Below are 12,884 nucleotides of genomic sequence, written 5' to 3'. Positions count from 1 at the left end.
TATAGCCGCAAGGTCACAACTTTATGGTCAATCCCCAGATCTTATTGTTCGCTGACAAATTTTTTCACACGAACCATCGTCAAATGCTCTATAATCGTAGAGTTACGATTGACAGTGATTAGTTATTAATTGCTTGTTAAAAGACCTATAAAACGACTTTTATAAGCTCTTAAGCGAAAAATATATGTTTTGTTAACTGGATTACCGTAGTATACTGATTATAAAGGAGGATTATTGTGATGATATTTAGTGTAATTAACTTCATAGTAAATATAATATGGTAGCGACAGTTTTATTGAAAACACGAGTGCTTTTATTAAAACTTACAACATTAGGAGTTGAGTGGTGCATGTACTCGTTCATATTATCGTGGTATGACAAAACGATGTTTTGACTGCGATTTTGGCGATATCGACTTTCGCAGAACGTCCGCGGAGCGACGGGTAATAAAGCAATTTGCGAGCGTGCCAACAAAACAATGGCCCCTGTTCTAAGCTTGTTTTAAAAGCTTTCGACACCGTGATTTAAAACCCTTTGACTTATACCTTATTTGTAAACATCTTGCGGGTACAAAGGATTGCTATTTTTAACAAAAAGAGAAATTGCACAACCCTATTGCCGTGAATCTTTTGTTGGTCATTTTTTACAAAGTGGTGAGAGTTGTAAGCGAAGTAATTGTAAATATTAGGGTCCAGCAGAATTAGCTGATCAGGTTAAATAAGTAACACAACTTCATCATGGTAGGTACACTTTTACAGTAGGCACCTACCTACTTAACTTAGATTGTAAGAAATATTAATCATACAGCATACCTTTTCCAAGTCCATGACCTACTCAAATGACGTAATATTTCTCAAAACTCATATGATTTCGTGGTGAGTTCAAAAAAAGTTTTGCTAAATATTATTTTTCCATGAAATTAAGAAACCTTAAGTAAGCAGGTACAAGTAAATTATTTTTAATGTTATTAATTTCATACCCTATCAATGTAACTTTGCCAACCAAAATCCTACTTATAATTTTTTTTTAATCCTGTAAAGCGTTATTCTTAGAATAAAATATCACACAGAACCCTTGATAAAATTGCAACTCTTTCTCTTGATTTGTATACCTTAATTCATTTGGTTTTTAAGACAGCATCCCACGATTCATCTTTTGTGTCTAGAGAAAGTTGCTATTCTTTGCAAATGTTTAAACCCTTTTCGTCACTTTTTTGCTTAACGCCATAAACTCATTGGCCATGGTTATAAATTTTTTATTCTCTCAAAAATAAACTGCAACTTTAAGATGCCAAGGTGAAGATAAGCGATCTGCTTACCTGCATACGTGTATGTAAAGATTATGATCAGCATTCGAAACCGTTCTGTAGTTACATTGTTTAATACAATGTTACAAGTTTAAACAATATATTACTCAAGCCGTCTGAGTTTTAATTACTGTTCAGGATGCAGAACTGGATATATGATTGAGCAATCATCGATTCAATTATTTTAATTCCAAATTGTCAGAAGCAATTATAGTTTTTATATATAAATTCATTGTTTACAACAGATGTTTCCTTAACAAAAACCGCAGTATAAATATCAATTGCAATGATTCAACGAAGCCATGTCAAATGAATAATTGCAACTAAATATTACGGAAGGCATGTTCTAAAGAGCGGTTATACACGAGCGTAAAAATCTCTGTAGTGAATCGATTTGAATGATAAGAACAATTAAGTAGGTACTGTTTTTGATTCCGTTGGAAGATGGTGTATAACTGCTCTTAAGTTATTTGGAATTCCAAACGCTCTTTAGTTAAACCATTGCTGATTAATAAAATAACAAAATAAATACTAAGTAGGGTGTATATTGAGCTTCCAAAGTTCCTACAAAAACCTATTAGGTGAACCTAATAGGTATTATGAACGTAGACTCTACTTCAAGGTTTATTTTTTTAATAAATAAATGCTGGGTTTATTTTTTTAATAAATAAATGCTGGGTAGATCCAATCACTCAGTTCTAATAATAAATAATTAATGTGAAACAAAATGCCCACTTGCACAAATTAAACTGATTTAGTTAAATTTTGTAATGCTATCTGTTTTCGGCATGAGCATAATAATATGATGACCAAAAAGTAATTATGCGTAGCTGATTCGTGCATTAAAAACTTTTACTAAATCAATTATCTAAGCGTCTTTGTGGACCTAGATGTCTACCAACCCATTATTCACAATTAAAGAAATCTTTTAGTAGAGTCAGTAAAGACTAACTTAATGCAGCAATGGAACTAAGTCGTTTGGAATTAGACTGTTTCACTAAATTAAACTTAGAACTAAAAGAAAATAAATTTGAAACGATAAATACCATTGAACTCACCGCAGACCACGCGGTCGAAGGGGCTCATCCAATCTGGAAACGGAAAATCTATTATCAATCGTGATGAATGTTCTTAATCGCACATAAATACATGCATAACATGTAAAAAATACATTGAAAGCTACTAGTTGATAACTACTGAGCTGATCGCACATTAGGTAGGTACAAGCTGCTGAAACTTGCACTGCCGGTTGCAATGCCAATTCCAGTGGGTATTCCAAAACTGGCATTGCTTGCATCATTCGAATTTCATTGGCGTATTCAAATTTCTAATTCAATATGAAACATTAATTTCCGAATGTGTCCAGCTCAGCTGTATTGTGCGATCAACATTAGGTATAAGAACAAAAATTTCTATCAGCAAAAATTTTTATTTTACGAGTCTCTAGGTAACTTAATCTAATAAAATAAAAAGGTAATTTTTAAATGTAAATTGCAGCTCACTATATTACAAAAAAATGCTTGTAAATACTTAATTCATAATTGCTTACAAAATTATTCCCCGTTGAGTAATATAATAAAACATTATAATGAAACTCAACTGGTGGGAGTCAAAAACGCTTAGATGGTAGGTATGACGGTTTTGGTATGAGTTAGGATTTATTTAACAGATATGCAAAAATAGAGACATGATCCTAAAACTATGATTGATAGTAGTTTTTGAGGACCGTTTGGGCACTCCGATAAATCGATATAGGTACCTACATAAGTCATAATGTTTCATATTTTTATTCTCAAAGCAGACCTTTAAATTCTATGAACATGTAAAGAAAGTTATCTACTTGAGAATGTTCTTTTTTAAATTTATAGACTAAACGCTTCTGAACTAAAATTTTCATTCGGTGGCCAATATTTTCATCGAATCACCCAAGTTTTTATAACTTTTTTTTTTGTTTCAGGACTAGGCATATCTCTCTGGCTGCTAGTTTTCGAGATGCCTTGCGTACCCTAGTTTATCTTTCACTAGGGATCTTTTTTTATCTACACTTTTTGACCTTTGTTTGGAAAGAGTTGTCAAGGTTGAAATTTAGTTTAGTTATAAGAACCTATTTGATACCTACCGCTGTACAGCGTACAGGTATATAAATAAAAACATTTTTTTTTTTTCAATTCACGATTTTCAACTTAGTCGAAAAAAAATGGCGTGAAAAAATGTATGAGCACCATCAAATATTATACCTACTTAGTCACGTAATAGTTCCACACACTTGAAATTGTCAATTTTTTAAATTTTTTCCCTTTATTAGTGCTAGAAGACCTCACTTCCTAATTATCAAGATTGTAGTTCAACGAAAAGTATATCTGCCTAAGCACTTAGTTAGATTTTGATGACAATGACTTTTTGTATGAAAATATTTACGCTTTGAAAAGCTGCTTACCTTTTTCTTAAGTTAAAGTACGTAATTTTGTACAGCAATTAGAGGTAATTTATCCTACCTTTACATACAGATAAATACCAACGTCAAACCGTTTTTAAGAAAAAGCAAGAAAAGAACACACAGACAGAAAAATATTAGATAACAAAATGACCATATATTATTAAAAAGATTCTGATATAATTATAAGTAGTATTATAAGTTACGGCACGCTAAAAATTAGCGTGCATGCTTAGTTATTGTTCTATCTCTACTAGTAGGAGTAAGTCACGCGCTTTTCATCGAGAAATTGAATAAAAGAAATATTTTTGTATTAACTTACACAAGCTTCACACAGACAGAAAATGAATTTTTAATGTTATACGGATTGTTGAACGATCCAGTTGAGTTGATATCTTAGATATTAATGAAATGAGCATAGAATACACATTTATTGTTGCATAAACAGTTTTTGTGGCTGTTAAACCTCGCTAAGCAAACACAATAAAGACCATCAAAAAGCAAAATTCATGCATGCAACCTACGAGCAACTATGAAAAAGATTTCACATAAACAAAATGAATAGAACAGGGCAATTCCGCTAATCATGTGAATTGATAAACTTTTTATCGTAACCGATTCGCGTTTGCTGGAAAGTAGCTTTTTTCTTAAAGATGATTGAAATTTTTATTACTGTATTAATTTCTCCTATCTTTGATGATTTATACTGGACTTTTAAAAGTTCGGTCGGTTATGGCCACTTATTAAAAATCTACGAGTATTTTAAATTTAAGTACTATTTAGCTATTTTTATTCACAAGTTTGTTGAATACTCTACTCGTATATTTATGATTGCCATCAATTTGGCGTATGTAGGCAGGAACATACTTACTGTGTTTTGTATTTTTTGTTGTCTGTACTGATTTTTATGATGTAAGTACGATAAAAGTAAGTAGGTAGGTATAAGTATTGTGTCATTCAATAATTCTTGAGTGCAGTGCTCAGATAACATACAAAACACCAATTTTTATCTTACTTTAATGACTACTTAACGACATTCAGTACTTATTACCTACCAGAAATAAGAGTTATGTACCTAGGGACTGAGAACTTTTTACACTGAAAAAAAACTGAATTAAAATCAGTTCATGAGTTTAGGCGCTACGATGCCACATACAGATACACATAGGTATACACACGTCAAACTTACAACACCCCTCTTTTTGGGTCGGGGGTTAAAAATGCGAGATGTGATTGTGACATGTTTTTAACCCCCGACCCAAAAAGAGGGGTCAATTGGGGAATCACATTGCAAATATACCTACTCATTCTTTTAAGTAGGTATAACCCTAGGTGTTGTTTAGACGCACTTTACTTTTTTATTTAACCTTATGTCATCGTTAATGTATGTACCTACCTAATCAAGTGCTCGAAATCTAATCTGCCTACGTGCATAATAATTACCTATCCATAGCTAATTAGGGCTTCACTCCGGTTTTTTAGTGTTTTTTAACGATTCGTGCATACGGATACCTACGTTTAAATGTTGCGATTGGATAACCTTTAATAGCTTTTAAGTGCATAAAATGTTCGATTATTTGGAACATTGAATTGGCGCACGATACATTCAAATTCAGAGACATAACTTACTGTTTGATAAGAAAACGGAATAATTCTCAATTTCGTGGAAACATATTTTAGGTACATAACATACTTACTTACTTAGGTAAGTAGGAATATTTTATAAATTAAATATTTTATAAAAGGGAATAAGTTGTAACTTAGGACTACCTCTAATAAAGAACATTACTTACTGTCAAACTAAGTAAATATCTAATTTTAATCTTATATAAAAGAATTATAAAAGATTTTTCTGAAAAATTAAGTTCATTTAAAAAAATGTACCTAATTAGTTTTACATATTTTAGCTTACAAAGTAGGTATCTACCTACTTGCATTTTTATCAAGTCCTAAATAATATGTAGACTTATATTTTTTTAAGCTGATTTAATTAAGTACCTAATTCATACATAAGTACCTACCTACCTGTAGGAAGGTTAGTCTAGATACCTACTTAAGATACATTCCAGCAAATACTCAGACACCTATCTAGGTAAGCAATAAAAATAGTAACGACAGTAATTAGCAACATTCTACAAATAGCAATCAATAGAATATAGAGTCATCGGCGTCGCTATCATGCAAGCGGAGCAATCGCGAGCAATGATTGGTCAACGCAGCGGCCATCTTTGTTGCGCATGCGCTATGAACGCGGGCACACACGTGACTGGCTCATATTGGACACTATAAATCATGTTAAGAGGAAAGCAACGTATTGCTTGTACGCACTTGTACTATCTAGATTCTAGACTGCAATTTAGATTTAAAGGTATTTTTTGATTTAGGTACCTAAGAATGCACCTAAGGTACCTATTAAAGCAATCATTGTATTGAATAATAATAATTAGGGTTCCGTACCAAAATGTTAAAAAGTTGACTTTGATGAAAAATAGAAAAATATGTTGTAAAATGAGGGTCTTCTTAAGTAACCATTTTTTTTTTTTGAAATTTTGCAATAAAAAAGAGTTTGTAAAGTAGGTATTTTACAACGCACACCACCGCAACAAAACTCTTGGTGGGTGAGTATGTCTTGCACTTGAATGGTTTTTGTTTTAGTATGAAAAATCATGAAAAAATATAAAAAAAATTTGGTGTAGGTGGGCTTAGATTATAGTATGTACGTACATTAACGAGTAGGTACGCTACGTAGGTAGAAAGCATATTGTGAATTATTTATTGAAACCTTAAAATAATTAGGTACCTACCTACTTGGAAATAATAAAGACTTAAGTCCCAATAGTAAAATTTAAATTATTAATTAATGTAAATCTAAAAAAGGCTTTATCTATTCAATGTTAATTGTCTGATTGTCATTGTTAATTGTTGTTAATACCTACTGTATTTATGCCAAATGTTGAATATTATAACTGCAAATAAATGTCAGCGCAATGTCTACCCACCATTTTAATATTGAGAGCACGTGGTGTTGCTAGCACCTGCTGATATATTTTTGCTTTTATATCTCGTGAAAGAACGCCGCCCGCCCGCCTCAGTCGTAGTGACAATTTTTTTAATCTAGCATTGCCAACAAATCATGAAAATTATCGCATTTAAAATAAAAACAAGTCGGTTATAGGCCATTTAGTGTGATTTCAGTGAACTACGAGCCAATTTTCGTGGCAGATCGGCTTTGATTATGGGTTTCTTTACGTCTCTACTTTATTAATGAGCGTCATGTGCCAGGAAGAACGCGACGCTTCAGATGTAAAAATGTTTATGATTCACACTCTTTTCTTTAATATTCTTTGGAAAGTTATTTAGGAAAACATAACATTTGTCTAGTCTTCGAAATTCCACAGTGAAGAGAAATACATATGTAAAGGTTTGTATATTTACCTACCTATGATATATTATGTCCTACATAGGTACTTTAGGTAATTTGATATTGGTTGCCAACATTTATAATAAAATTAAATATATATATGTTTATATAGACGCACATATTATGTACAGTAGGTACGTATATACCTATGTATTTTGCAAGTGCTAGGTATAAAATTATGAACAAAATACTTATTTTGTGATTAAAACATTAACGACTCTACATTATGGAGCATGAGTAAAATTTAAAAATATAATTTTTGAATAAAAATAATAGGTAGTACCTACCTACCTGCCTACTCATACCAAATTAACTATTCCACATAGGTACCTAACTATTACGTATACATAAGTAAGTATAGGTATTATAAGCACTGGCCTAATATCATTTGTTTATAATAACAAGTATCACTATTATTAATATTGTTTACCTACAGGTACCTACCTATCTACAAAAAAAGTACCTACCCCCTACTGAATAATAATAACTCCGCAAAAATAGATAAAAAGATAAAATAAAGCATCTACAACTTTGTTACCCGTTGATTAGTAGCCCTTTAAAACTAAGCACACGTCTAGATTAGTGCAAACGGCAATAAAACTGCGAATAAAAATTAACTGTACCATTGTATTCAAAACATACAGACAGTTTAATAGTAATGTAATGTCGCACACGAGTATAAAGTGGACCTCACAAGAACTGCCGAGATATCTAGTTAGGTAGTAGGTAGGTAACTAGGTACCTATATGAAATGACGCGGGCGAGCATTCGGTCTAGAATTTGTCTGATGACCTAGGTTAGTTCTGTTTTGGTGATATTCTAAAAATATACATGAGGTTTTGAGACTATTTGACTAAAATTAATAAGTAAGAGTAAGAAACTAAAATAGATCTCCTTACCTGTAAACCAATAATAACATCGTTCAGTTCAAGATACTTATTAGGTACTTAATTATGCACCTATTAAGTACCTAGGCGTTTTCTTAAATGTTTATTAAATATTTTTATGTACGGTTAAACGCATAATAAGTAGGTATCTACCTACTTGATTTATGTAAATGATTTCTGATTTAGGTATATTAGATACCTAATTAATAACATAGGTACCGGTAACAATTACCAATTGGTATCTAGGCTAATTCCAAATACCTAATTACCTATACCTAATAGGTAGGTAGGTACCTACTAAGTGATGAAGTAGGTAGTAGGTAATTGCCTAAGTAGGTACATAGATACCTAGGTAGGTACCTAATATGATGTAGGTACCTACCTACCTACATCATATTTTTTAAACCCGGAATTTAAGTATAACTATAAATAAGTTTGAAATGATGGGTAGACAGACATATCTATATTAAATAGGTAGGTACCTCCGACCGTCGGTATTTATAGAATTTGCTCACTATACCTACCTACCTAAATATACCTTTAATAATAGGTGCATTCTTATTAACTTTATAGTAGGTAACTAATAATATAATTAATTATACTTAGTGATAATGAAATAAACTAAGGATAGGTAATTTTTTTTTTATTATATTGTACCTTGCCTTACCTAGGTACCTTTAGTTTAGAAATAGGTACCTACCTACCATGTACTTATGGTGTGGTGGCATAGTAGGTACCTAATAATAATCAAAAACCAACTGTTTTTGATATGAATTGAAAAAAAATTGATCTCTGTTATCATCTACTTAAGTATAAATAAATGCTATTGATAGTTAAAAGTACCCTATACAAATATTATTTTATTGATAATACTTATATAAATAAAAATATATGTATACCTACCTATAGGTAATTACTTGCATAAGTAGGTCCTACTTAAAATTATTGGTTTGGTCAGTGTCCAAGGATGGTAAGGAGGAACCCCAATTTTATTGTTATTCTTATTATGTTCTAATTGGATTTATGCATGATTTATGGGAGCATCTTGAAAATAATTAGATACCTATGTGAAAGTAACCAGTAAAACAACGTGTTTAGGTGAGACTTAGTATATCACTAGCTGTGCCCGCGACTTCGTTCGCGTGGAATAGTGACTTTTCGCGCTTTATATAGCCACGGACGCTCAGGCGCGAGGCGCCGTGATTCTTTAAATTGACATAACTTTTTTATTTATGAACCGATTGACATGAAATAAACACTAAATCCTAAGTGAAGCTTACTACAATATATTAGTGAAAACCGTATCTAGATCGAATAAGCCGTTTCTGAGATTAGCGTGCACAAACACACAGACAAACAGACAAACAGACAAAAAAAAATTACCTAATTACAATTTCGGGTTCGGCATCGATATAATAACAACCCCTGCTACTTTTTTTTTATATATTTCCATTGTACAGACACCACTTTTCTACAATTTTATTATATGTAAATAGATAAATAGATGAGAAAAAGTTACACCTACCTATACCTAGGCTATAGGTAGGTATAGGTAGAGATATCAAGTAGGTAGGTACCTGTAATAGGTGTATGTGTATATGTATGTATATAATGTAATATGTATTACACATAAATATTATATAAAAATACAGATATAATATTATAGATAGAGTAATTAATGATTGCTTATAATATATATTTCCTTCTATTCGTAGTTAATATTTAGATAATTAGATGATATACGATTACCTATAATATATCAATTTTAATATAAGTAGGTATGTATAATGTTATCAATATAACATAACTTACATCTTAGAGAAGCATAGGAAAGTATAAGCATACTTACATAATAAAGGTAAATCATACTTTTCAACAACAATGCAATTAAGTAAGTAGGTACGTAATTTAAAAGTAAGCGCATAATATTAAGTTCTACAACAGCTGCAACAAAATCAAATAGGTTGCACTTGCTATACAAGATATCTATAGATACAAAAACGAAACCTTTTATAAAATGAGACAAAAAAAGCGACGTTGTCCGCAGCATAACACACTAAACAATGTCAATAGGTTATTCTTAATTTCAGAAAACAATGATCAAAGGTGCTAACAAAAAAAATGGGTGGTTCATGCAGTGAATGAGTAAACAATTACCGGTGATGGACATCCAGGGATAACGTGGTATGTCTGGCAGAGGCTGGGCGGAGGGCTGGGAGCAGGCAGCGCCCATGGCGTCCACCGAGGCCGCGGAGGCCGCCGACGCTGCCGAGGCCGCCGCCTGGTGGTAAAACTGCGCCGCCGCCGCCATGCTGGCCGACGCGGCCGACACCGCCGCTCCCCCGTTGTGCTGACCCAGCGCGTAGTTTACCATCGGGTCTCCTGCGGTAGGATACCGGCAACTCTTGTCATCCGCCGACAGCCCTCCGCCGGTGGGGAAGGGCACCGACCCGCCGAACTGCTGGTGGTGCGACACGTACGGGTACATCCTCGCCGGCGCGCCCGGCGACGCCGACGACGACGACGAGGAGCGCTGCGGGCTTCCTGCGCCCGGCGACCCCGCGCCCAGCGCGGCCGCCCCCAGCCCGCCAGACAACGACGAGGACAGCGACGTCGACAACGACGACGACAGCGACGACGACAACGATGCCTCTATCGGCGAGGCCCCCGTACCCGCAAACAAGTTCTGATGATGGAACTGCTGGTGGTACTTGGGGAGCATGCTATCGATGATGAACTTGGAACTCATCGCTCGGCGGCGACGCGGCGCGCGACGATCGCCTCGCGGGAGATGCGTTTATCGCCGGCGATTCGGATCGATTCTCGCGCGTGCACCTCTAGTATGGCCGCGGATCGTTTATGACCCGCGTATGAGGCTCTACGACTCTGAATTCCCGTCGTGGCGAGCGTTACCGCTGCCGCGCGCCGCACGCGAGAAGGCGAAACGTAGCACGTGCGTGCGAACGAGACGCACTGATTGCACGGGGTGACGCGCCGGAACCATCTCTGTCTCATTAATTTCTACCTGCGTGGCTTACATTAGAAAGAGATAAAAGCTATTCGCTAACGACCATTCCGCCGGCCATTGTTCGTAATGGCGCCGGGCCCCGCGCACCCCCGCGCTTTTCTCGTCTACGCCAATAGTGACCCGGTGCAGAACATTCACCGCCAATCACAAACCATTCCGGCACTTCTAGCTGTCAAAGTGAACGGCTTTCAACAGCAAAGCAGCAGCAAATTTAATTATTTTCTTTAAATATAAATTAAAATATAATATTTGGTATTAAGATAGGTATAATATTTGATTAATATTAATATTGCAGATCAAAAATAACTAAGAAGTAGGTGCTTCAGTGAGTCTGTTGGACAGATTAAAAAATAGCATTATCTCTCTACTCAGTTTTTTTATGTCGTAAAATCAAAAGTTCCCACGGGATCCTTAAAAACCTTCAATCCGCGAGGACGAAGTTGCGGGCATCAGCTAGTATTGAATGAAGTATTGATTGAAGAAAGATATACTAAGTATTTCAAATTTACAACAATAGTATTATAATCGTAATATAACAATATATAATAGTATATATAACAATAGTAATTATCTGGAAATAAAGCAATACTTATTGAAGTCCTTATAAAAAGACGAGGTGCCACCCTCATCTTTTTAAACTGTACCTATGAGATTATTATTGCTACTTCTGCCGAGACTTCTATGGGTAGTAGGTTTTTAGTAGGTTCATTTGTGAGGAAACAATAAACTAAATGAATTCAAGAAAAAACTTACACTGCAGCTTGTAGGTACCTATGTAGGTAGGTACAGTTAGATACCTAACGATAATAATTACCTAACGATATATATACGATTTTTGCGCACTTCTTTATTCACCTAAAGCAAATTCTTCTTTTTTATCAAATAACTCAAAAAAATTAACAAACTAATATGGAAAAGTCCGTAGGTATTAGTTTTCAGTTGTGTAAATTCCACTGCAAGCAGTCGTGTTCTATTTTTAATATAAGCATTTGAAAAAAAATGCGCATCCAGCTTTTAAACCCTCTTTGTTTAGTAATAATAAATATCACGAGTACTTAAAAGCACCTAAGTTATGTTATTGTGCATTTGAAGAATCTTGTCACCAGTATGAAACTGTCCAGCAATTCCTATTGTCGTCCTGTTGGAAATTGACGACAGAAAATAGCCAATTGATATTTTTTTCCAAGCGATTTCCAGCCGGGTAATATTGGAAGGACCAGGCAAAGCCGAGGACTTCTGAAGCCTTTTAAAAGGATAAGGGGGTCAAAGGCCAACAGAGTCTTTTAAAACTATACGAGGTTGTGAATTTCTACTTCGGGCGAGACTTGTATGGTACCTTTCTCCCTTTTGAGAGGAAACAATAAACAAATGAATTCAAGAAAAATCTTGTATTAGAGTTTGTACTACGGTTAGACAGCGATATTAATAATATTTAAACACTTTTTAACTGACTTCAAAAAAGGAGGAGGTTTTCTATTCAACTGTATGTTTGTTACGCGATTACTCCGCCAAATATGAACCGATTTTGATTTTTTTTTTTTTTGGTAGGTCATACTTCCAAGGTGGTCCCATTTTACTTTAGTGAAGATCTGATGAATATCTTCGGAGACAGAGAACATAACTCCTTAATGAATAAGAATAAATTATAAATAATTAAAGTAGGTTTAATTTAATTTTTTACCAAATATATTATTATCTATACAAGAGTTAATGTACCTAGTTCTATACTATCATTTTTAGAGCCGGTGCCGATGAGGTGCCAATGTGGAGTCACAAACAATTTGAAAAGTAGAAGTTTCATGCGGCTA

General features: G+C 34.2%; 1 protein-coding gene across 4 annotated transcripts in view; it reads right to left on the bottom strand.

Moving 5' to 3' along the window:
- The window catches only part of LOC123869164 (homeobox protein abdominal-A homolog), a 57,021-nt gene extending 46,057 nt beyond the window's left edge, over positions 1-10,964 (bottom strand). Inside the window, exons 1-2 of one of the 4 annotated variants that reach the window (XM_045911937.1) lie at positions 10,206-10,964; positions 2,365-2,397 (exon numbers count right to left, since the gene is read on the bottom strand). In XM_045911937.1, coding sequence (XP_045767893.1) covers positions 2,365-2,397; positions 10,206-10,797 — 625 coding nt within the window. In that variant the 5' untranslated portion in view covers positions 10,798-10,964. Of the gene's footprint in view, positions 1-2,352; positions 2,413-10,205 lie in introns of all 4 variants that reach the window. The other 3 variants (XM_045911935.1, XM_045911936.1, XM_045911934.1) reach the window with 3 other exon arrangements.
- Between the last annotated feature and the right edge of the window lie 1,920 nt (positions 10,965-12,884).

Source organism: Maniola jurtina, chromosome 10, assembly GCF_905333055.1.
Source record: "Maniola jurtina chromosome 10, ilManJurt1.1, whole genome shotgun sequence".
Taxonomy (NCBI): domain Eukaryota; kingdom Metazoa; phylum Arthropoda; class Insecta; order Lepidoptera; family Nymphalidae; genus Maniola; species Maniola jurtina.
This window is presented reverse-complemented; position numbering and strand designations above follow the sequence as displayed.